Source organism: Mercenaria mercenaria, chromosome 8 (assembly GCF_021730395.1).
Source record: "Mercenaria mercenaria strain notata chromosome 8, MADL_Memer_1, whole genome shotgun sequence".
Taxonomy (NCBI): domain Eukaryota; kingdom Metazoa; phylum Mollusca; class Bivalvia; order Venerida; family Veneridae; genus Mercenaria; species Mercenaria mercenaria.
In genome coordinates, this window is record NC_069368.1 from 31850923 (window position 1) to 31876216 (window position 25294).

The following is a 25294-nucleotide window of genomic DNA, read 5'->3' on the forward strand; positions in this document are numbered from 1 at the left end:
GATCGAAATGTTAAGTCGCTTTTCATTGGATAAAGAATCAAGAATTGTCCAATTAAAATTAATGTTTCACAAATATGTAGGCTAGACATCAAACATGGCCGACGAAGATGGAGAAGTTCTTTTTCAGCGTGGAAAGGTACCTGTTACCTGTACTTGTTAAAAAGCAAGATATTTTAAAACTCATTTACTTTTATCACATTTGATATTTTATAGCTAATTCGTATCAGTGCCCTTTGGCTGTGGACGAAAAAGTGATGTTCAGGACAATTAAATTATGTGCAACGTTGAAGAAACGTTTGTTTGCTCAGATATGCACAGACACTTAGGGGTCAGAACCTGTCACCCCTCCCAGTCCGCCCCTGCCAACCTTCAGCCAAAATATTTTCACCTTTTAAATCAGACTGAGCACATGTCTCGATCATACAACAACTTCTGTTACCATTTCAATATGTTTAAAAAATCTCCCAGATAGATATATTGTCGCACCACGTAATTTTACGCACACCTATTTCGACGCCATTTTTGTGTTGACCTCGTGTAATGACAGAAAACATCATGGTTACTTTTACCGATAAAAAAGTTGGAAAGTTCAGGATTTGAAGATATTTATCAACTTACATTTACCCTATACATGATTTTTAATGTTTCTACTAATGCAAATTTTCATCCATATTAAAAACGTCCCTGTGGAAGCTTAGATTAAAAAAGTTGCTGGAAATTTTGTTGTACGTCTGCAGCCGACTATGGTGCTATCAAGGTCACATTACTGCCATGTGGCATATGTAGTCGCACTATTTTATGCACTGTTTTGGAAGGTGTATGCATTATATATCAATGCGATCATTACTACACACTTTTTTTCTCTTGTCAAGTAGGCTGCGAACACTGGGTTCATCTAAAGTTTTGTATAAAACAAAATGTGCCAAATTCCTCTGTAAACACTGCAGTCCAGAAAAATGAAACAAAAAACATCAGACAGTGCGTATTAAAAAAGCAGAGTGATTATTTATGTTCTTAGCCCCTTATGTTCATGAATGTTAAAATGTTTTCAGATTTATTTATATCATTTGGCGTTAATATTGATTATCTACTTGCATCTGCTTTTGTGTCAAGTTTTATTGCAGCATCCATGATAGTTATGGTGTAGCACATTACTTACAGTAATTGCACAAATATTTAAGCCAATCAAAAGTTCGTAACAAGTATCATGTAAGATGCGTCGAAATAGGTGTGTTAGAAAAAAGTATGGCCGACCACACTAGTTGTTGTTTACCTTTTGATTTCTGGCAGTCAGTTGTTTAGAATAACATGTTATTGGTATGATTCAATGCATAAAAGGTTAGTGCACATGCAACATCTAATAGAGTCACGTATGTTACTGAATGAAAAAGCGCGGCCATGTTGCTTGTTATGTGCGTCGAAACTGGTGAGTCTGGGATACTAATATGAAATTAGGCGCTGCCTATCTGACGGGAAAACCTAGTCATACAGAATCTTATTTCTGCATTCATTTTTCTTTTTGATAGTTTCAGTTTTGACAGTAAGCCTGACGGTTTTGCTCTTCAGCCTTTTGTTATGTGAATCATGATCAAAGGCAGATGTTTGGAATAAATGAACAAGATCAAATCATTTCTTCAAATGTGTCAAAACTAGACTGACGACGGAAAAATCGTTGGATGCACAGAATCTAGTCCCAAAATCCAATCAGAGGCCACTAGTCCAGTATATACAGTCGGCGCTATGGGCCCCAACGATCATGCCTTTGCTGTCAATTCGTTTCTCTAATACAGTTGTCTGAATCCGGGAATGCAAAGTTTCTTTTCAGTTCATGTACACGTAACAAATAGTTTTAAAAATACATATTAATCCTGTGTAATGTCACATTCATGGTATCAGCACACTTAGATTGTGTGGGTGCAACATCAAGTCAGACGTGACAGTATTTATACTTAATAGCAAACTTAGAAAAATTCTTTTAAAACCTATCTTTGTAAAGAGAAAATGGACATCAAAATTAATAAAAAACCAGTGTGAATTTAGTTGCTATTTAAAAGGCAGAGTTCTCTTGATAAACCAACAGTGCCCCATAAAAATAAAAGAAGTTGTGTGAACATTAATGGCAATACCTGGTATTACAGATTCTTTGTACGAAGTTTGATGTTCTATTAAGTTATTAACACAATGTAAATTGTTTGCATTAATGATAATCCATAATTCCTGAATGTAATATCAGTTTGTTATGATTCTTAGACTACAATAAAATTAAAGCTCAATTTGGCATTTTTTTTATAGAGGATATTACACGAGTGTCTTTTCATATTGAATTTATTAAACGAGTTGAATAAAAGAATAAAATGCGAGGCTCTGCCGAGCATTTTATCAATTTTATTCAACGAGTTTGAACGACGCGGTTACATCTTTGACACTTTCCTATAATTGTCAACATTGTGTTTTTGGACGTTTTTTCATTAAATTGTTGTCAGCTGGCATCTACTACACAATTATTTGGTCTCCATTTTCTATAACATTTTTCACGAATTTATTTGTTTTGTCTTGTAGTATCTGTTTTCTGGAAATGCTGGAGACAAGTTATTTGTCTTTTTATCTAACATACTTTTTGAAGGTATTTTTATTTTACATTTTTGGTCAACTTGAATACAAGTGTATTTTTTTTCAATAAATGGACCATAAAATATGATCAATTTTCCTGCCTGTTGATAAAATAAAAAAAAAGAAGTATGGTCAGATGTGGAACTCGAACTCACAAAACCAAGATTGGCAGCTAAACGTTTTGTCCATCGCAGGTACTTTTACATGAGAAATAAAGCTCATTATGAGATATATATATCTATACGCAGGAGTTATATCGCTATTTAGGTTCAGACATTGAGAATTAATTTACTGAAATATACGGAATATTCATGAGTGCCAAGTCAATACTTATGGACAGTATCATGTTTTAATGTTTCTGATATCATTCATCCTCCACCTCTGATTCATGATTGTGGTGAAGTTGGCAGTTTCTTGCAGAGAACAGGTTTGTTCTGATACATAATCCTTGAACTCTGATAAGGTTAAGGATCATGTAAAGCCTTTGAGACCACCCCTCGGGTAAATTTTCATTTTGTAAGTTATTCTTGACAGACCTGTAATATTCGTAGCATATATATATGGAATTGTTCAGAAGAAGAAGCTGATATTTTCTATAAATGTCACCTTGTTCGATAATATGTATTTTGTCTTACAACAAATGTACTTTGACTGTCCACATTCTACTGTGTAGAAAATATCAAACTTCTTTTTCAAACATATTTTTGCTCTAAATTTGTTTTTGTTGTGTGTCTAACAAACTTATCTAGGTACTCCGGGAAATGAAAACTAGCGAACTTCTATATTTTTTTAAGCATTGCATTTTTTTTTAGCTCAACTGAGCACAAAGTGCTCAAAGGTTGAGCTTTTGTGATGGCCCTGTGTACGTCATCGTCAATTTGACTGTTAACACTCTAGAGGTCACAGTTTTAGCCCAATCTTAATGAAACTTGGTCAGAATGCAAAATCTTCGAAGAGTTCAATATTGGGTCATATGGTGTCAAAAATTAGATCACAAGGTGAAATCAAAGGAAAAGTGTGTTAACACGCTATAGAGGCTACATTTATGACTGTATCTTCGTGAAACTTTGTTAGAATGTAAATCTTGATGATCATTAGGCCAAGTTCGAATCTTGTGGGGTCAAAAACTAGGTCACCAGGTCAGATCAAAGGAAAAGCTAGTTAACACTCTAGAAGCCACATTCATGACCATATCTTAATTAAACTTTGTCAGAATGTTATTCTTGATGATCTTTAGGTCATGTTTAAATCTGAGTAAGGTGGGGGTCAAAAACTAAGTCATCAGGTCAAATCAAATGTAAAGCTTGTTAACACTCTTCAACTCCCGGAGTACGTGGAGAAGTATATTAGATACACAGTAGTCATAAAAGAAATGACAAAATACTTCTGAAAAAGAAGCTTGATATCTTCTACAAAATAGAATGTGAACAGTTAAAGTACATGTGATACAGAACAAAAGTGTTGATCAAAAGAGATTAACCTGTCTTGAAAGTTTCTTCTACTTATTATACGCCCAAAGGGACGTATTATGTAATGACGCTGGTGTCCGTCTGTCCGTTAGCAATTTCGTGTCTGCTCTGTAACTCTTGAACCCCTTGAAGGATTTCAAAGAAACTTGACACAAATGTTCAACACATGGAGACGACGTGCAGAGCCTTGTTTTTGGATGACTAGCTTCAAGGTCAAGGTCACACTTTGGGGTTAAAGGTCATATGGGAGTGTTTCGTGATGCTCTGTAACTCTTGAACTGCTTGAAGAATTTCAAAGAAACTTGGCACAAAATTTGTTCACCACACTGAGGTGACGTGCAGAGAGCATGTTTTGGATGACTCGCTTCAAGGTCAGGGTCTCACTTGGGGGTCAAAGGTCATTTATGACTGCTTTGTATAAATTGCTCTGCATTGCAGTGTGCAGTGCTCTTGTTTTTATTTGGCAGATCCCTTTTTAGCTCACCTGAGCACGAAGTGCTCAAAGGTGAGCTTTAGTGATCACCCTGTGTCCGGCGTCCGTCGTCGTCCGTCGTCCGTCCGTCCGTCCGTCCGTCGTCAACAATTTGACTGTTAACACTCTAGAGGTCACATTTTTGGCCCAATCTAAATGAAACTTGGTCAGAATGTTACCCTCCATAAAATCTTGGACGAGTTCGATAATGGGTCATCTGGGTTCAAAAACTAGGTCACCAGGTCAAATCAAAGGAAAAGCTTGTTAACACTCTAGAGGTCACAATTTTGAACCAATCTTAATGAAACTTGGTCAGAATGTTACCCTCCATAAAGTCTTGGACGAGTTCGATATTGGGTCATCTGGGGTTAAAAACTAGGTCACCAGGTCAAATCAAAGGAAAAGCTTGTTAACACTCTAGAGGTCACATTTTTGGCCCAATCTTAATGAAACTTGGTCAGAATGTTACCCTCCATAAAATCTTGGATGAGTTCGATATTGGGTCATCTGGGGTCAAAAACTAGGTCAACAGGTCAAATCAAAGAAAAAGCTTGTTAACACTCTAGAGGTCACAATTTTGGCCCAATCTTAATGAAACTTAGTCAGAATGTTATCCTTAAAAAAGTCTTGGACGAGTTTGATATTGGGTCATCTGGGGACAAAAACTAGGTCACCAGGTCAAATCAAAGGAAAAGCTTGTTAACACTGTAGAGGCCGCATTTATGACTATATCTTCATGAAACTTGGTCAGAATGTTAATATTGATGATCTTAAGGTCCAGTTTGAATCTGGGTCATGTAGGGTTAAAAACTAGGTCACCTGGTCAAATCAAAGGAAAAGCTAGTTAACACTGTAGAGGCCACATTTATGACCATATCTTAATGAAACTTGGTCAGAATGTTTATCTTGATGCTCTTTAGGTCAGGTTTAAACCTGGGTCAGCTTCAGTCAAAAACTAGGTCACTAGGTTAAATCAAAGGAAAAGCTTGTTAACACTGTAGAGGCCACATTTATGATTATATCTTCATGAAACTTAGTCAGAATATTAAACTTGATGTATCTTTAGGTCAAGTTCGAATCTGGGTCATGTTGGGTCAAGAATTAGGTCATGGGGGCAAATCAAAGGAAAAGCTTGTTAACACTCTAGAGGCCACATTTATGACTGTATCTTCATGAAACTTAGAATGTTAAACTTGATGATCTTTAGGTCAAGTTCGAATCTGGGTCATGTTGGGTCAAAAACTAGGTCACGGGGTCAAATCAAAAGAAAAGCTAGCACTGTAGAGGCCACATTTATGAACATATCTTGATGAAACTTGGTCAGAATGTTAATCTTGATGATCTTTAGGTCAATAGGTCAGGTGAGCGATACAGGGCCTTTATGGTCCTCTTGTTTGTTTTCTTACAATAATTTTTTCCCCTTTTTTGTTACTATAAATAGCTTATTTTGAAACTTTTTTATTATTGGCCGTAGGGAAAAACCGAGACCACTTTTCTGCGGTACAACATGGATGGTAGCTCCCATCCTCTGATGTAACCCTTCGGGCGTATATTTCCCTGCTTGACAGCGCTCTTGTTATTAACAATTTGATATATTCTTTATGATAAACCATGAGGTGCAAAAAAAAATAGAACAAAAATTCATCTGAGGGGAGATTTCAAATTTTCAAAAGGCTTTAAATACAAGAACCTTAACTGCCTGCCATTATTAACTGAAAAACTGTTGAAAAGTGGCATTAAACCCAAAACAAAAACATAAATTATGTCATTGTACCCCCTGACAACAAAGTTGTAAGGGGGGTGTATACTGGTTTCAGGTTGTCTGTCTGTCCGTAGACGCAATCTTGTGCGCACCATCTCTCCTTATCCCCTTGACAGAATTTAATGAAACTTCACACAAGTGATCAGTACCAACAGTAGCTGTGCATGGGGCATTTTAGGCTCTTTTAGAAAAAAATTTGCAGAGTTATGGGACTTTGTTTTTTTTGTTACTATACTATATACATAGACACAATGTTGTGCGCACCATCTCTCCTCATCCCCTTGACACAATTTAATGAAACTTCACACAAGTGATCAGTACCAACAGTAGTTGTGCATGGGGCATGTTAGGTTCTTTTAGAAAAAAATTTGCAGAGTTATGGGACTTTGTTTTTTTGTTACTATACTATATACATAGACACAATCTTGTGCGCACCATCTCTCCTCATCCCCATGACACAATTTAATGAAAGTTCACACAAGTGATCAGTAACAACAGTAGTTGTGCATGGGGTATGTAAGGTTCTTTCAGAAAAAAAATTTGTAGAGTTATGGGACTTTGTTTTTTTGTTACTATACTATATACATAGACACAATCTTGTGCGCACCATGTCTCCTCATCCCCTTGACACAATTTAATGAAACTTCACACAAGTGATCAGTAACAACAGTAGTTGTGCATGAGGCATGTTAGGTTCTTTCAGCAACAAAAATTGCAGAGTTATGGGACTTTGTTTCTTGTTAACATACTATGTACATACAGTCTGCATATGCAATCTTGTGCGTGCCTAATCTACCAAACCCTTGCACACAATTTAATGAAACTTCACACAAGTGATCAGTACCAACCCTAGTTGTGCATGGTGCATGTTACATTGTTTTAGATAAATATTCTGCATAGTTATGGGACTTTGTTTTTTGTTACTGTACTGTATACATACAGTCTATATACATACAGTCCACATAATTATGCAATCTTGTGTGCGTCAAATTGCAATGTACTGTGTCAGTGCATGCGCGAGGTACATTCATCACCTTTAGTGATAGCTCTAGTTTAAAATTGTATTTTTTCGCTTCAGGAAGATGAAAATGAAGATATATGGGATGACACTGCCCTTATCAAGGCCTATGATGAGGCAGTATCTGTCATGAAGGTACTATACCACTTTATTTCATATACTTGTAATGAAATCTTGAAACTTACCTATTAATAACCAAGTCCGTGTCTTGGGATAACAGGCCTCTGTCACAGTGTGGCTGACTAGTTAAGGTTGCTGACTTCTTATCAGTTGAACTGGCCATTGTGGGTTGTAAACCTTACTTGGACAATATTATTTCATGTGAGGAAGCTATACAATTGACTTTCGGAAGGTCAGTGGTTCTACATAGTGCCACTCCATGACTGAAATAATGTCAGCAGGGGGGCACCTGGGTTCTTCCTCCAGCATGCAAAGCTGGTATGTTTCTGATCTGTAATTGTATCCCTGTGATGGCTTACAGAAGGTCGGTGGTTCTACCCAGGTGCCCGCTCGTGATGAAATAATGCAATGAAATAATGAAATAATAATCGTTGCGACATTAAATAAAAAAAAAAACAACACCAACAAACAAACCAATCCATATTGATGTATTATGAAATAGCAAATGTGTGATTTTGGACCATGGTTCCCTGGTTGGTTCATCTCATGATTTTGATGAACCACAGATGGATGAAAATGGTATCTCAAATGTTGAACCCCCATTTCTTAGTGTGTGGTAATATTTTGTATTTACTTAACCCTTAGCCTGCTGGCGGCAAGTGATTCTGCCTTTGCGACCAGTGCAGACCAAGATCAGCCTGCACATCCGTGCAGTCTGATCATGGTCTGCACTGTTCGCTATTCAGTCAGTAATTTTTCAGTGAACACCCCTTTGAATAATAAGTGGTATGGCCCAAATTGAATGATGGACCGGTCCATTTTAGATATTTAGCAGGGTAAGGGTTAATTTACTTTCTGCAGCTGAAGGTTCTCTCTGCTATTGTTTTGGATTGAATATGCATGGAACGGATGAACAAATGTGTGTAAACAAATAAGATTTTATAAAAAGGATGTTTATAGTGTAGTTTTGAACATGTTGAGATCAATCGTTGACAGTAATGACAGCTTTTGATATTGTTTCAGATGAAAGCAGCTGAACAGAATGGATTAAGTGTAACAGATGAAGATGTTCTGGCAACACCTAAGTCAAGAAAGCAGAACAGAAAGCGGGGAAGATCAAAAAAGACTAGAAAGGTACATTTGCTGAAAATTGGTCTTTTTTAGCTCGTCTGATTTTTGAAAAAAATCTACACGGTATTGTTATCACTGGATTGGGGGCGTCAATTAAAGTTTTTGTTTAGGACCTTCCACCTTTTGTACTTAGAAATTCTGAACTGTAACACATTTCTTACATACTGACCAGCACTTACATACTGACCAGCACTTACAGACTAACGATGGCACCCATAGGCCATGATCTCGTTCTATTCTGTGGAGTCATTAAATTTCATGAGTATGAAATGACATAGTTTTTTACAAAAACAGCTATTTCTTGGGGTTTTAGATATGTTGAGAGATGATGAATGGAAATTTTAATTTTTTTCTGTTTGCTTGGATTAAACTTTGTGGATTGGTCCATTCAAGAAATTCACGAAAATTTGTCCCACATTTAGCGACTTCATGTCAATCCTATGTGTGACTGCTTTATGTGTGGCATGCTGAAGAACCTCTGGAAAGCTTCTGAAATAGACACTTCTTCTGTATCAGGTTACTGTCCTCGGTGTCATCTGTATTGGTCCTTGAACAATACTAATCTAAAATGAGCCGTGCCATGAGTAAACCAACATAGTGGCTTATGCCACTATGTTGGTTTTCCCATGGCAAGGCTCAAATGTACATGCACCTATCTGCAGGAAACCGATGTTTTTACTATTTATGTATGACTATTGTTAGAAAATGCTCGATTTAAAAATGAGTGTTTAAATATTTTTCAGTGGAAAGTAGGGGACAGATGCAGAGCTAGATTTAGTGAGGACCAGTGCTTATATGAAGCTGAAATAATCTCAATTGACGATGCTGCAGGCACGTGTTACGTCAGATACGCAGACTATGGAAATGAAGAAGAGCAGATGCTTAAGGACCTTTTACGAGTAAGAAAAGCTAAACACAAGCAAGTACAGGAGTCCGAAAATGAGGTAAATATAGATTGTTTAGGATAGATACATTTATAATGAAGTAAAGTGACCAGACTGAGTGTCATTGTGCTTTTTTCCCTTTTCAGTCCATAGCGCAGTCAATTCTTGAATTAATTTTAATATTACTTGGCACTAATACATCCCTTATGAGAAGACTTGTCATGCATAACACCTAGACAGTAGACCCCTAGCTAAAGGTCAAGGTCACACTTAAGGGGGGCGGGTGGTCTGGTCCTAATTCTGTCATATTTGAAGGGATTGCAGCGACACTCCGTGAAATCAATACTAGAAAAAATTGCCTACCTATCTACCATGTACCTGCTTACCTACCTACCCAATGTTTGTTTTGTCAAGTAATCCTAAACACAGGTATTATTAGTTTGACATAACAGGAGAAGGCAAGGTCAATTTGCATATGCTATTTGCCATTGGTTGGTTAGGTTAAGGGCACAACAACCTTAAAAAGCACTTACCCCTGACAGACTACCTGGCGGTGGGGTAGGGGGGAAGTATAGTATATATACTTTACTAACATCCCTCAACCGTCTCTATAGCCCATTGGTAGAGCGTCTGCTTCGAGTGTGGTGCATAGGGGTTAGCTTCCCGGCTGCGTCATACCAAAGACGTGAAAAATGGTACCAGTAGCTCCCTTGCTTGGCGCTCGGCATTAAAAAGGGAAACTGGCCTCTTCTCTCATACCCTCGTGGTGATGGATTCCATCAGGAATGAGGTGTCGAGAGTGATTAATATAAGACGTAGAACTTCCTTTACAATCGACCTAAAATAAATTATGAATAAACTAACATCCCTCAATCATTTTACAATATTCAGTGAAAGTATAAACAATAGTAGAGGAAAAATGGAATAAGTACAGTATATCTTGAGATGGTTTAAGTGTTTTTTTGTTTTCAGAGTGATAGTGGTATGGATTGGAGGAGTGCACGCAGTTCCCATACAGCCTCCCACTCAACAAGTCTTCCATCTATGGCCCCACCCAGACAGCCAGGAACTTCAGAACATATGCCACAACCCCAGTTTCCTGGTCCCATGTTCCCTGGTATGATGGGTATGCCACCACCACCACCACCACCAGGACATTTTGATTCTGCACCTGTAAGTATTGTTTGTTAGCTCAACTGCCTCCGTGCCAGAAGTTGTTTTTGGCATCTGATTTCTCAGTAACTGTTTCTTGGAATTGATTGAAATTTTGCTCACTTTTTAGCTCACCTAAGCACGAAGTGCTCAAAGGTGAGCTTTTGTGATCGCCCTGTGTCCGTCTTTTGTGATCGCCATGTGGCCTAATCATAATGAAACTTGGTCAGAATGTTACCCTCAATAAAATCTTGGATGAGTTCGATATTGGGTCATCTGGGGTCAAAAACTAGGTCAATCAAAGGAAAAGCTTGTTAACACTTTAGAGGCCACATTTATGACTGTATCTTCATGAAACTTGGTCAGAATGTTAATCTGGATGATCTCAAGGTCCATTTTGAATCTGGGTCATGTTGGGTCAAAAGCTAGGTCACCAGGTCAAATAAAAGGAAAAGCTAGTTAACACTTTAGAGGCCATATTTTTGACCATATGTTAATGAAACTTGGTCAGAATGTTAATCTTGATGATTCCTAGGTCAGGTGAGCGAAACAGGGCCTTTAAGGCCCTCTTGTTTACAATGAAGACCTGGCTTGTGGTGACAGATTCCATAATTTTATTATAACCACAGATACAAAGTATATGGGATTCTTATTGTATTTACACATGTCCGTCCATCTGTTGCTCTGTTTGCCCTTCCATCATGTCTGTTCTATATCTTAACCACTGGGATTTTTTTTTTATAAAACTAGCAACAGTTGTTACAGTCATCAAGACAATTTTCATAGTGCACAGCCCCGGTCACTGAAGTCCAAGGTCACGGTTACACATAGAGATCAAATAGCTTACCTTCATGTTCACTCCATATCTTAACCGTTGGAAGATTTTTATAAAGTTTGCAACAGTTGTTAACTTGAACAGAATAACATGGAGATCGCACAACCCAGGCCATTAGGTCTGAAGTACATTTTAAGGTCAAAGGTAAAATAGCTTTATTTCATTTCCACTTCATAATGTCTAAGCCACTTTGAAGATTTTTATAAAACAAACAATTGTTTACCTCATCTAGACAACTTGCAGTCACATTTTACGGGTTACTAAATTGTTTACCTCATTTAGACAATATGCAGACAGTGTCACTCTGTATGAGTTACTAGGTCCAAGACCAAGGTCTCATTTGGAGATCAAAAATTAATGTCAGATAGCTTATACTTCAGGTAGGCTCTACATATTTTTAATCACAAGAATGAATCTCATGAAATTAGCATCATTTGTTTACATCATCCTGTGACTGTGACTTAAAGAGAATTCCTATAGTTTTTTTCCTTTCATAGAAATTTTTTAAATTCACATATATGATAGGAAAATGTGTGCTGAAAACAATGAACAAATAAAAACAATAGGTCACCAGGCTTGTTTTTGTGAAAAATTGTTTTGAACACACCCACTGTTGCTGAAACTGCTAGCGATTTCTCAACATTTTCATAATTTTCTGCTTTTTTGTAAATACCAACCAAAATATACATCAAGACAGCACAATAAGTTTTTTTTCTTTTTACAGATTTTATTATTTACTTATTTGATATCATAGTCATATTTGTAATACTCTATCCTTACAATAATGGGTACAAATGAAAAAAAAAATATTGTTTCATATTTACTTTGTGAACTTTTTTCAGTGAAAAATGCCCATAGTGAAGAATATTTTTTTAAATTTTGAAAAAACTCTTTCATAGAATTTTTTCCTGTTTTTCTTATGTATAGATAATTGTATTGTGAGCATAAAAATGGCTAAAAATGTATGGGTCACCAGGCTAATTTTTATGTTAAGACCGCTAGCATACAACACCTGTTCGGAAGGAAAATGGCGCGAAACCGGCCAAACTGATTACATGTATGTCTGCTAGAAGTTAAAAAAAGTTTTAAAAATTCTTAATTCTTTCTATAATTGAATACTAAATAATCTGAAAGGTGATAATGTCTTATCAGAACTAAGTCAATTATCTTACATTATATGAACAACACTGTCTTTGTACTAAAATGCGATGTGAAAACACAACCACAAAAATAGCAAGATACCTGTCAGGCATGATACTTGTCAATACAACATAAACCAGTATCAACATTTGATTACTGATAAAACTTATCAAAAATGTTATTTCATTCAAGATTCCTCATGTCTAAGACTGTCTGTAACATGTTTCAACAAATTTTGACTTCAGTTCAGTTTTCCATAGAATGTGTCGGCTGCGCAGAAAGATGCGCATAAAAAACTATCGGAATTCCCTTTAAACCCAACAGAACTTCGTTTTTAGACATTTATTATGACATTGGGCAGTTTATAGCTGCAGAATGCACAAGTTTGAGATTTTTAATTTTGATCGAGAATTCGAGCCCAGGGAGTCTTAAGCTAATAAGATAGCATGTAATGGTGGATGAAGAATCCAGTCCCCCCTCGTGACATTATTTTACACACAGGCTGGAACTTGTGTAAAACCATCATTATTGTGCAGGCAAAAGGATGGCTGTTTCATATGGTAGTCTGAGAGGCTTTTGAACCCGTAGGTGGAGGCCAGAACATTTCAGGTCACTGACCTCAACTCATTCGCTTTCTATAGTAAGCAAACTGTTGGAAGTTTTCTTTTGTTCTGTTCTCTTTTAGAAAAGTTATTGACATATTTTATAGAAAAATATGTTTGTTCCTGTAGGTTAGCTATGGAAAGTGTTTTATGTTATCTTGGAAGAGGGAAATGACATGGGTCCTATTCCAGTTAAAAAAGAAAAAATGTTCTAGTATGATACTAATGATTAACATATATAAATGAAGTAATATAAGAATTTTTGTTGAAATAGAAAAAAATATGTATTAAGACAATCATGGTTCTTTTTTTATGCAGAGGATTCCATTTATGCCACCACCACCGCTACCTCCGCAGTTTTCAGACTTGACAGAAGAGAGCAATGAAGCATTATGCAGTATGTTGATGGCGTGGTATATGAGTGGTTATCACACAGGATACTATCAGGTAAATTAGTGACTGCACAGTTTATACAAGTGTTGCATAGGGTCATCTTCGTTGTATGGCAAGGGATGAAGACAGATTTACAAATTGGCTAATATGTAGTACCAAAATTGGGTTTGACACTGTACACTCTTATCATTAAAAGAATTGTGTTGTCAGTGTCTATCACTTACCAAACACTTACAAGGGTGTTGGCAATTTTTAGTAAAGATAGTGAAGGCTGATCTGTCCAGTAGGGAGTTGGACTATAAAACAAAGCATCTCAGATTCCTTGTACCTCTTACTAAAATTTCTAATATTCTTCCAGTTTAGGGTATTTGTATAGGTGCTTAACACCTAGAATGATAAAACAACTAGAAAAGCTTCTGTAATTTGAACAGTTTCAGTATCTTTAGCCTTGTGTTACTTTCTTCTTGAAGTGTTGTACATATGAGGGAAGTTGGTAACTTAAGTATAAATAAAACTAATACACATATGGTTCTAGATCCTAAACCCCGAGTGGATGAATGCACAGTAACATAAATGAATATTATCTTGAAGAGTTTAAGAACTCAAAAAACCTTATGCATGGTAATATTTCATAGGCCTACTGAAGATATCTTCTGTAAGTTTTTAGCTCACCTGAGCAATGCTCAGGTGAGTTTTTCTGATGGCTCGATGTCCGGCGTCCGTCATCCGTCGTCTGTCGTCTGTCAACATTTAGCTTGTGTATGCGATAGAGGCTGTATTTTTCAATTAATCTTCATGAATATTGGTCAGAATGATAACCTTGATGAAATCTAGGCCGAGTTCGAAAATGGGTCATCTCGGGTCAAAAACTAGGTCACTAGGTCAAATCAAAGAAAAACCTTGTGTGTGCGATAGAGGCAGTATTTTTCAATTAATCTTCATGAATATTGGTCAGAATGATAACCTTGATGAAATCTAGGCTGAGTTCGAAAATAGGTCATCTCGGGTCAAAAACTAGGTCACTAGGTCAAATCAAAGAAAAACCTTGTGTATGCGATAGAGGCTGTATTTTTCAATTGATCTTCATGAATTTTGGTCAGAATGATTGCCTTGATAAAATCTAGGTCGAGTTTGAACATGGGTCATCTAGGGTCAAAAACTAGGTCATATCTAAGAAAATGCTTGTTTTATCACAAGAGACCATTTTTTTGGTCCAATCTTAATGAAAATTGGTCAGAATATTTGTTTCCATGAAATCACTAGGTCAAACATGTTTTACACTGTTATGGAGTGTTTCTTAGGTGAGCGACCTAGGGCCATCTTGGCCCTCTTGTTATGTCTACCTGTGTATTTACGGAAATTTATGGTTTCAGGGCTTACAAGGTAAAAAAGATGCTGGGATGAATAGACCATTTGTGAACAGATGACCTTGACCTTACACAGAGGAAGTCATGTTTAGTAGACTGTGCCTAGAAAATGTTACACTATGTCCAGAATATGTTAAGACTGTCCAGAAAATATTAGACTGGATTTATGAAATGTGTTCAGAACAATCAATGATTTCAAGGAATTGTACAGAATAAATTAGACTGGATATTTGAGCTTTTGGAATGGTAAACCAGTCAGCAGAACGTGGTATTATGGTTGACTGGTGCTATGAATGAGTTTGTGGATGATAAAAGGAAGAGGAGTTGAATTTGAAAGTGGTTCAGTTTCATAGAACTTGAAATGAACTTTTTATGAAAGCAGGCTCCACTTCAGAAGTTTATGAATCATTCAGCCATAGTAGCACACTGGGAAAGATCTCATTACATTGTCAGAATTTTTAACCAGTACTTTTACCATTTCATATGTTTGCTTAAAGCTCATGCTAGTTTTAAATCTCTGAAAAGCCTCATTTTGTTGTATGTTATGTTTTCAAACTGACCTTTCTGTTTTAGTTTCTCTATGTCTGCAAAGTTGATGACGTGTTTTTAAATTTAAAAGAAAGGGACATTGAATTGAAATTTATTCCTGAAGGCGCTGTTGAAATCTTGTAAACGTTATGAAACAGTGCAGCCACATAGTTTTAAAATTTCGCATAAAATGGTGTTCTTTTGCCGCTCAGCCAGCTAGAACAGGTATTATTTGTTTGAGAAGAGTGGGTATGTTGTTTTGCTTAAGTTGGTTAGTTGGTGTACTTAGAAAATGATTTGGTCTACAGTTTTCAAAGGATGATTGCCTATTGGTCGGTAGTTTCTGTAATGCTAGAACTTCTTAGGGTGATTGCCTGTGGGTACTAGGTAACACTCCTACTTTTTTGCAGGTCATTAAGTCATTTTTCAATGCCACAGTTACCTAGAAACGGTTTCTTACTAATAATGCCGGAATGCTTCTGCCTTCCTAGTATGCTAGATAGCACCAATTGTTTTGAGAGTCAGAGGTCAAAACAACGATCGTCCTCTAATGACCACAGGCAATCATGCGCCTAGAGGTCAAAGCGTTCTTCAGTTATAGATCAGAAATGGACAGACGGATGGTCTGACTTTATGCCTCCCATGGGGGGCGGTGCAGGAAGAGACGCATAAAAACTAATAAAACAATAAAAAAAAAAAAAAACCTTTGATGAGTTTTATGAGTCATCTTTATTACAAGATAATATTTTAGAATCAACAGTTACACAAATCTCCATGTATAGCCATACACAGTATGAATTGTCCTTAACAAATACATAGTTAACAATAACAACAACTCTGATATGATCCTTATAAAAGTTACATCAGTCGAGAAGTTACAGGAATATGTATTTAAAGTTATAGTTAAGAAATAAGTTTTTCATCATAGAATATGTATTGAAAAGTTACTTCAGTCGAGAAATTTCAGTTTCATCATGGAATAAGTATTTAAAGTTACTTCATTCAAGAAGTCACAGTTACATCACGGAATATGTGTTTTAAGTTACTTCTTTCAAGAGTTACAGCAATACAAATTTTTATTTTTAACAGTTTATAAATTAAGAGTTACATCATGGAATATTTAAAGCTACATCAGTCCCAATATCACGATCAAGAGAATATGTATTTTTAGTTACATCAGTCTTGGAAGTTAGTTTCATCAACACATATTTCTATGTGGGGAAAAAGATGGTCATTGATGAATCCATTGGTCTAACTTGTACTGTAAGACCATGCTTGGAAAAGTCAAGATGTAGTCTTTATTTGCTGGTGGTATTATGCACAGGTTGTCAGTATTCACAGGTTAAACTACACTGCAGCTGACTAAACTAGAGATAAAATCAGTTTTCACAAGAAGCCCTATGTAAGGTTTATCTGTTTACCAAGAGCCTCTAGAAGCAAAATACAGTGGGTGTCAGGTGGCTGAATCCCGACACTGAATGTTGGATTTAATAACCTTACTGTTTATAAAGTAGAAACATGGGGGGAAAAGATATTTTATGCACATGAAATTGACCGCATCAATGCTAAAGCATCACAATCAAAACTTGAGCACACTAATACTTATTTTTTACTGGCATGAAGTTAATATGACAAACTTAAAAACATTGTACTCCTCAATGCAAAATAAAGAACCTACTAACATTGAACTTCTCAATTTAAGATAAGAACACACAAGCACTGAACTCTTTCATTTTCATTGAGGATTGCTAACCTAAAACACTGAACTTTTCCATTCAGTATGTTGTACCTATAGACAGTACTTTTTTTTTTATATTCAGCATGACAAACCTATCAATACTGACATTTTTCAGGAAAAGCAAATTTAAAAATTTGCCGTGCTTTGATGTTTTCAAAAAGATACGCTACAAAAATTTCCGCGATAAATGAACTGCCTAAGATATAGGTTTGTCATCTTGAATGCACTTGGTAATTTATGATATAGGGACTTAATGAGATATACATATACATGGGTATTGCTGAACCATTTAGCCAAAAAACTGCAAAAACTTCTCCAGTTTTGCTTTTCAAACAAACTCAGTTTTAAGATGTAAAGGAGGCCCGCTCAAATGACAATATTTCAAGACTGATGAAAATATTGATTATACAGAATCACAACAGTATCTTAACAATTTTAACATGTGTATACAACATATTTAACATTAGGAAACAATTGAAAGGTTTTACAAATATATAGGTTTTAATTAATATTTTAACTTAAAGATATTACAATTTTTGAAAATTCAAGTCCCAGTTAACTTAGTCAGTTAAGCAAAGATGGGCTGACAAAATCATAAGATTTAATTTTTACGTTTCTAGGTTGCACAAATCCATAAAATGAAATCTTATTAACAGTTCACCTTTCAAAAATTCAATTCAATAATTTTCGGACCCCAATAAATTTCCGTTTAGAAATGTGAATGAAATCATCAAATTCGAAACTACAACACAGATTCAAAAAACTTTTTTCTGTAATTTTCTAATGAAATTCTTCAGATATTTTAAGCCGTAACATTTTTCCTGGCTACACATCCTAATTAACAGCAGTAGATTCAAAAGATGGGTTTTATCCATCACAGATGGAGTTTTTTCATTCACACAAAAGCTGCAAACTTCCAACATACACCATCATTTCCTTTCCTTTAAAATTCTCACATTTGCCAACGGTTTTATAATCATATAGTTCTATATACATTACCCAACAACTTCAAAATAATTGCAGTGCCTTAAGTAATAAGAAATACAAAGAATATTTCGAAACAAATTTCTCTGCCTAGTGAAACATTAAATGGAATATGTGAATATATGCAAGAAAAAAAAAACATGCAAAAGTGCCATGACGGCCTTAAATCGCCCACTTGACCCAATGAACTTGAAAAAGGTACCTGCAAGACTGCTTTTATGTTTGGTGAACACGTATTCAAAGGATCTTGACAAGTCTTTTAAAGTAAAATGCCGAGGAGGGATGCCAGACCATCTACCTTTTATTTATAGCTCAACCTGTAATGCTGGACCTTGACAAGTAAAGTGAAGTGCTGAGGGCGGATGCCAGACCATCTACCTTTATTTGTAGCTCGACCTGTTCCCCTGGTTCAGGCAAGCCATTCAACAACAGTGATAACAAATGGGAAATAATGCATCTAAATGCTATGTACAATTTTAAACCATAACAAAGGTACAAGATGTTCAATTACTCTAATATACAATACAACATCTGTCAATAAATAAAAGTTCAACTATGCAACATTATACAAAGCCTAAATATTGAAAATATTTTCAGCTGTTCATGTTTTTCGTTTGTTCTGTTTAGATTTTATGTCACACAGACACAATTTAGGTCATATAGAGACCTTCTATGTTCACCAGTGGGGTACAAACTTAATGCAAGTGGTTCGAAGTCGGACCCACTTTTAGTTGGTGAAGATTCCATCCTAAATCCCAAAGAATGCAACAAGTGGGGCTGATGAAATTACTGCTACTTATTCTCCACCCCCCACCCACTCCCACCAACCCTGTAAAAAAAAATGTTTTCATTTTGTAAAGTTTAGAAATATGGACTTATAAAAGCAATTTATTGTGAAAAATGACATAATTATATAACTTTCCTGAATTATTTTAACAACCTTAAGAATTTTATGATATCAGATGTTTAAAAATAATTTTGTTAAACACCATAGTTGAACACATTTATTAACAATTAAACTACTTAAATATCCATGAGTTTACATTTTGTACTTTAGATCTGAACAGTGTCTGAGAAACCAAAGCTGTCAAGTTTTGTTTTTCAAAATGACCTTACTAAATGATAAGACTGGGGAAAAATGCATAACTTGTCTCAACAGAAAATATGGTATATAATAGACACAATGCAATTTCAATACTTTTATGTGTATACATTATTTGAAGTAAATTCTTCTGCATGCCACAACAAACAAGCCTCTGCTAAAAATTGTACAATAGATTTTAATCAAGTCATTTGCTACACAAATCTAAACACTGAAAACTTCTGATTTTGTAAACAATGAGCAATGGTGTGCATGTGGGTAAATAATCTCCTTACATATTAAAACACGTCTGCTAAAACAGTACAACAAATAATTTTAAAATTGAGTTGTTCAAAACAAGAAAATTGACTGAAAACTCCTATTAAAATTTTACAATTACACATATGTTAAAGTAAGATTTGTGTAACCTTTATGTATTCAGATATAGCTGTTCTAGTTGGTGTATAACTGAAACATTTTTCTACTGTTTACTACAAAGTGCATAAAAACTGACAAATGACTTGTAAAAAGCTGCAGATTAAATGTGGTGGTCAAACAAATACAGACCCCTAAAATACTCTTGTACTTTCATTCCTCACGCACAAAAAGTCTTGATATTACACATGTAATCAATTTAAACTAGAAATTTACATGTTCTTGCTATATACATGTATTGGCAGAAATTTGGTCATGCTATTTATAGACTAAATTATTATTAAATCTATACTGATTAAAAATTTCCAAATCTCTTTCCCGTCTTGCTACTAACAGAGCTTTCTATATAATACAAATTTGCAAAAATGCATGCTTTCCGAATATTTTAACCATCTGTATAAAGATTAATTTCTGATTAAAGTAGTATGCGGATATGTATACCATAGTATCTTGTATATATATAGAATGTCCTAAATGTGATAAACATAATGCACAAAACCCTTCAATTTAAATTTTCTATAGTCATCTCCTAGGGACTTAACAACTGCCTGAACACAATAATTCTTGCAGTGTACACAATAAAACATTTTCTACTCAGGAATTATTGCTAGCACCAACATAAACTTATTCTATCATGGCACTAAATTGTTTTGTTTTGTTTTTCATTGAAAGAGCATTTATAATCATTATAGTGGCCTGCAAATATATTTGGAAAATAACCTGATCAATTTTTCAAATGACTTCACCCATAATTCTTAAACAATTACAGATATGTCGAAGGTAAATATTACTCTCAGATAGATCAACAATACAAGATATTTACCTTAAAATAAGTCTACCATAGTTCTATTGTATACCCTCAATGTTACATGAGAAGTGAAAAATTCAGTCAGACATTCTGATTCCATATGCAGACCTACACATGCAGTACTCTTCAGTATTATTCTTCAGTAGTATACAGTACGTTTTTTCTTTTTTAATTTATCCTCTATGAAATTAGTAACTGTCATAACGGACTAATTTTTGTGGTTTCATCAATCCAAGAAATTAAATCACAATGAACAAGCAAAGTTCCCATTTTTTATCCAGATAATCGGAAAAAATTGAATTTGTATCTCCACCAAATAGTCTTTTTTGGCATACACCACAATATTTAATACCCACAAAATGTAATGATTTCACAGTATTTACTTTTAAGAACAAATTTGATCTGATGCATTTAAATAATGAAATGGCAGTAAGTGTATCAACAACATGGCAAGTACTTATATACTTATATCATCTATTTAAATCAAATAATGCTCTTGATGTATACAGATACAGGTCAATGAATAAGTTCATAAAAGATTAATAATTATGATACCTTTCTATAAATTTGAAAATTGTTTCTTCTTGTATAGCTAACACCAGATTAACTCGAGAGAACAAAAATAAATAAAGACAGCCTCTTTAAAGCATTTACTGAGTAAGCACAAATATGTTACAAAGACTGCCTGGGGAAATTATGGTTATAAAGAATGCCTCTCACAAACTGATGTTAAAACTAATTAACATAAAAACTGTAGTCAAGACAGCCTTACAACTGTTACCAAGATTGCCTGGAGAAATTACTGTTGTCAAGACTGCTTAGTACGAAAGCTCCTATGAAGATTGCTTAGTATAAATCTGTTACCAAAACTGACTAGCACCGCCCGGCGCTAAAAGTGTTTAAATATCAAAATGCCTAGCACAATAACTATTACCAGGACTGCCTAGCACAAATACCTTGCAAAAAAACTGGTAACAAGACTGCCTAGCACAATTACTGTTATATTTACTGATAAATAAAGGAATTTTTCTTAAATAAGAATACTGAAAACTAAATTTGCAATCTGTCATTACAAAAGTCTCAAATAAAAAATCTGCAAAGTTAGTAACATAGAAAATAAAAATTTGAGCCATGCCATGAGAAAACCAACATAGTGGGTTTGCGACCAGCATGGATCCAGACCAGCCTGCGCATTCGCGCAGTCTGGTCAGGATCCATGCTGTTCGCTAACAGTTTCTACAATTAAAATAGGCTCTGAAAGCGAACAGCATGGATCCTGACCAGACTGCGCAGGCTGATCTGGATCCATGCTGGTCGCAAACCCACTATGTTGGTTTTCTCATGGCACGGCTAATTAATATTTGTTAGAAACTTTGTTAATACTTGCACCTGAAGATACATTATTTACAGAAACTTTATAAAAAAGTTTCAATTAAGAAACAATTGAAAAAATAAAGGACACCAAGTACTGTTTTATGAAATATTAATAGAATCGTAACAAAATTAATTAGTGCAAACAAAATTACATCTGAAAAATGAAAGAGAACTGGTAACAGTTTAAATCAAATACAAGCATTCCTTACAGAGCAAAAGTAAGATTTTAATATGGCCATACTAAAATTTAACTCCAAATTTCTTCAAGTTATCTTAACTAGCTTGCCTAGTAGGAAGAACTCAAGACTTTAAATCAAGTGTTCGCTAGTTCAATCTCTAAGCACAGCGCAAAATTGTACCTAGTGCTAATGAATCTGTTATGAAACTTGAGAAGGCAGTTGTTTTGCCTAGCAATGATGTTTGATGAATTAATGACACACATCATGAAAAGTCCAGTCTCGTGTTGAGACTACAAGCGTTTTAAGAATTTGACTATACAGCTATACTGTGACAACAAAATTCTAGAGAATTTGGACAATGTTATTTCCAAATAACAACTCGACATTTGACGTTCCTGTTAACATGTACTGATGACAAGTGATAGATAATGAAAAATACCTAAATATGAAAACACATTTCCTAAATGATGTAACACGCACTGAACATAGTATATATATATACTTACAGCTTGACAAAAACATTCTACATACATATTTTCCAGTTACAAACCTAAACAGGAATAATAAAGAAAATTGACTATTGTACACTCTTTTTTCAAATCTAATGCTTACAGCCTTTGTCATAATATATAAGTAATAAATGTTATGGTTAAAAAGCTACAATTTTTTGTTAGTCATATTAATAGTGTATTGTTTTTCTCTCTCATTTACTACTGTATATTCCCTAATTAATGCCCTTCCCCTAATACCCCACCCCCTGCAAAAAAAACTTATATGGCAAGCTAAAACCATCACTACAGAAGTCCTATAACTGTTAAATTCATTCAATAGAAGTTAGATTGATAGTATATATCTTATTTTTATAATACCTTATTAAACCCAACCTATACCCCCTTATGAAAAATGTAACACCCCTTTGGGTCATTAATTGGAAAATAAACAGCATAAAAAATACACAAGGTAAACTTAAATTTTCAGGAACATTTGTTCTGAGATGTACAGTACTGTAAAGTCAGAAAAGCTTGAAGGGGATTATTTTTCACTAATTTTACACTTCTAATTATTTCACAAAAGTAAGTCCTTGTGAAAACTTGGGACATTAATTACTTTGATGGTGAAAAATCTACCACTTATGCGAATATTAAACCGGCCTGAATCATCGTTTCTCCTTTGTGAAGGTCTTCAGAATACGGAGATTTCAAGCATGCACAACATTTACATTGCAAGGGTAACAAATATCCAGTTTTGGAACACAATGGTGCACAGGTTGTAACAACTCGGGGTGAGGTACCAAGCTGCTAATTTTTTTTATGGTTTTGATGATGCTGAAAGACCATCATCAGGTCTGATCACATCAGTTGTAAGCAGTAGGGTATTGCTGCTGTCTGGGAAGGTTTTACTTGATATATCCTACACAACCTGAAAAAACAGAACAAAGTTAAAGTAATCATTTGTGTGTATGTTTTCTTTTTGTTTTTTAAATTGCTGGTTTGATATGTTATACCTTTAATACTTATGTGGGGTAAAATTCATGACCAAAGTCCCCCCACCCCTCCTCAACATTATTTCGGGCAGCGGCCAGCGCCTGGATGACCCCTCAACCTTCTATACTTTACCCCCAATGGCTTTCCCACCAGAGTCAATTCTTCATTACGTGCAAGGTTTCGAACCTATTGAGATGAAGGGTTAAAAGTAAATTATGTAAACAGCAACCCACAACTATTTACATATATATAGCTGTCACTGGAGTGATGAATTATACCCCCACAATATGGCCTTGTCACAGAAGTAAGCCAATGTCAAAGTTGAACTAGAAAATGCTTTTGTAAAAAAGCGCATGTCTCCCCAAATGCAAAGTCCTATAGGCAAGAAGTCAATAGGGGTCAGGAGCGCAAGTCAAAGAGACACTGATGGTTGGCTGCAATAGGGATCATCTACTTGGCATGTCCAGTCATCCCACTAAATTTCAACACTCTTGGCCTAGTGGTTCTCAAGTCACTGTTCAGGCTCCTGTGACCTTGACCTTTGATCAAGTGACCTCAAAATAAATAGGGGTCATCTACTCTGCATGTCCAATCATCCTATTAAGTTTCAACATTGTAGGTCAAGTGGTTCTCAAGTTATTTCCAAAAAATGATTTTACATGAACAGGCCACTGTGACCTTGACCTTTAATTGACTGACTCCAAAATCAATAGGGGTCATCTACTCTGCATGTTCAATCATCCTATGAAGTTTCAACATTCTGGGTCAAGTGGTTCTCGAGTTATTGATCAGAACCGGTTATCAATGTTCAGGCCCCTGTGACCTTGACCTTTAACGGAGTGACCCCAAAAACAATAGGGGTCATTTACTCTGTATGAACAATCATCCTATGAAGTTTCAACATTCTGGGTCGGGAGGTTCTCAAGTTATTGATTGGAAATGGTTTTCAATGTTCAGGCCCCTGTGGCCTTGACCTTTCACAAAATTGTTAGGGGTCATCTACTCTGCATGATCAATCATCCTATTAAGTTTCAACATTCTGGGTGAAGTGGTTCTCAAGCTACTGACCGGAAATGGTTTTCAATGTGCAGGCCCCTGTGACCTTGACCTTTAATGGAGTGACCCCAAAATCGATAGGGGTCATCTACTTTGCAAGTACAATCATCCTATGAAGTTTCAACATTCTGTGTGAAGTGGTTCTCCAGTTATTGATCGGAAATGGTTTTCCATGTTCAGGCCCCTGTGACCTTGACCTTTGACGGAGCGACCCCAAAATCAATAGGGGTCATCTACTCTTCATGACCAATAATCCTATGAAGTTTCAACATTCTGGGTCAAGTGGTTCTCTAGTTATTGATCGGAAATGGTTTTCAATGTTCAGGCCCCTGTGACCTTGACCTTTGACGGAGTGACCCCAAAATCAATAGGGGTCATCTACTCTTCATGACCAATCATCCTATGAAGTTTCAACATTCTGGGTCAAGTGGTTCTCTAGTTATTGATCGGAAATGGTTTTCAATGTTCAGGCCCCTGTGACCTTGACCTTTGACAGAGTGACCCCAAAAACAATAGGGGTCGTCTACTCCAGCAGCCCTACAACCCTATAAAGTTTGAAGGTTCTAGGTCAAATGGTTCTCCAGTTATTGCTCGGAAATGAAGTGTGACGTATGTACGGACGGACAGGGCAAAAACAATATGTCTCCTGGGGGAGACATAATTCTGGGTGAA

The 25294-nt window shown here is 35.7% G+C and overlaps 2 protein-coding genes across 2 annotated transcripts in view; one reads left to right on the top strand and one right to left on the bottom strand.

The window, feature by feature from the left end:
- The first annotated feature begins 5 nt into the window (after window positions 1–5).
- LOC123566644 (survival of motor neuron protein-like) lies at window positions 6–15485 on the top strand. The gene is made up of 7 exons (XM_045360931.2): window positions 6–136; window positions 7392–7466; window positions 8475–8585; window positions 9326–9526; window positions 10439–10639; window positions 13514–13642; window positions 14962–15485. Exons 1-7 carry the CDS (start codon window positions 95–97, stop codon window positions 15013–15015), a joined length of 813 nt encoding a protein of 270 aa, XP_045216866.2. The 5' UTR covers window positions 6–94; the 3' UTR covers window positions 15016–15485.
- A 703-nt stretch (window positions 15486–16188) lies between these two features.
- The window catches only part of LOC123566643 (sorting nexin-27-like), a 38567-nt gene continuing 29461 nt past the window's right edge, over window positions 16189–25294 (bottom strand). Inside the window, exon 14 of the mRNA XM_045360930.2 lies at window positions 16189–23501. The gene's annotated coding sequence lies outside the window, so the exon portion shown is untranslated. The remainder of the gene's footprint in view (window positions 23502–25294) is intronic.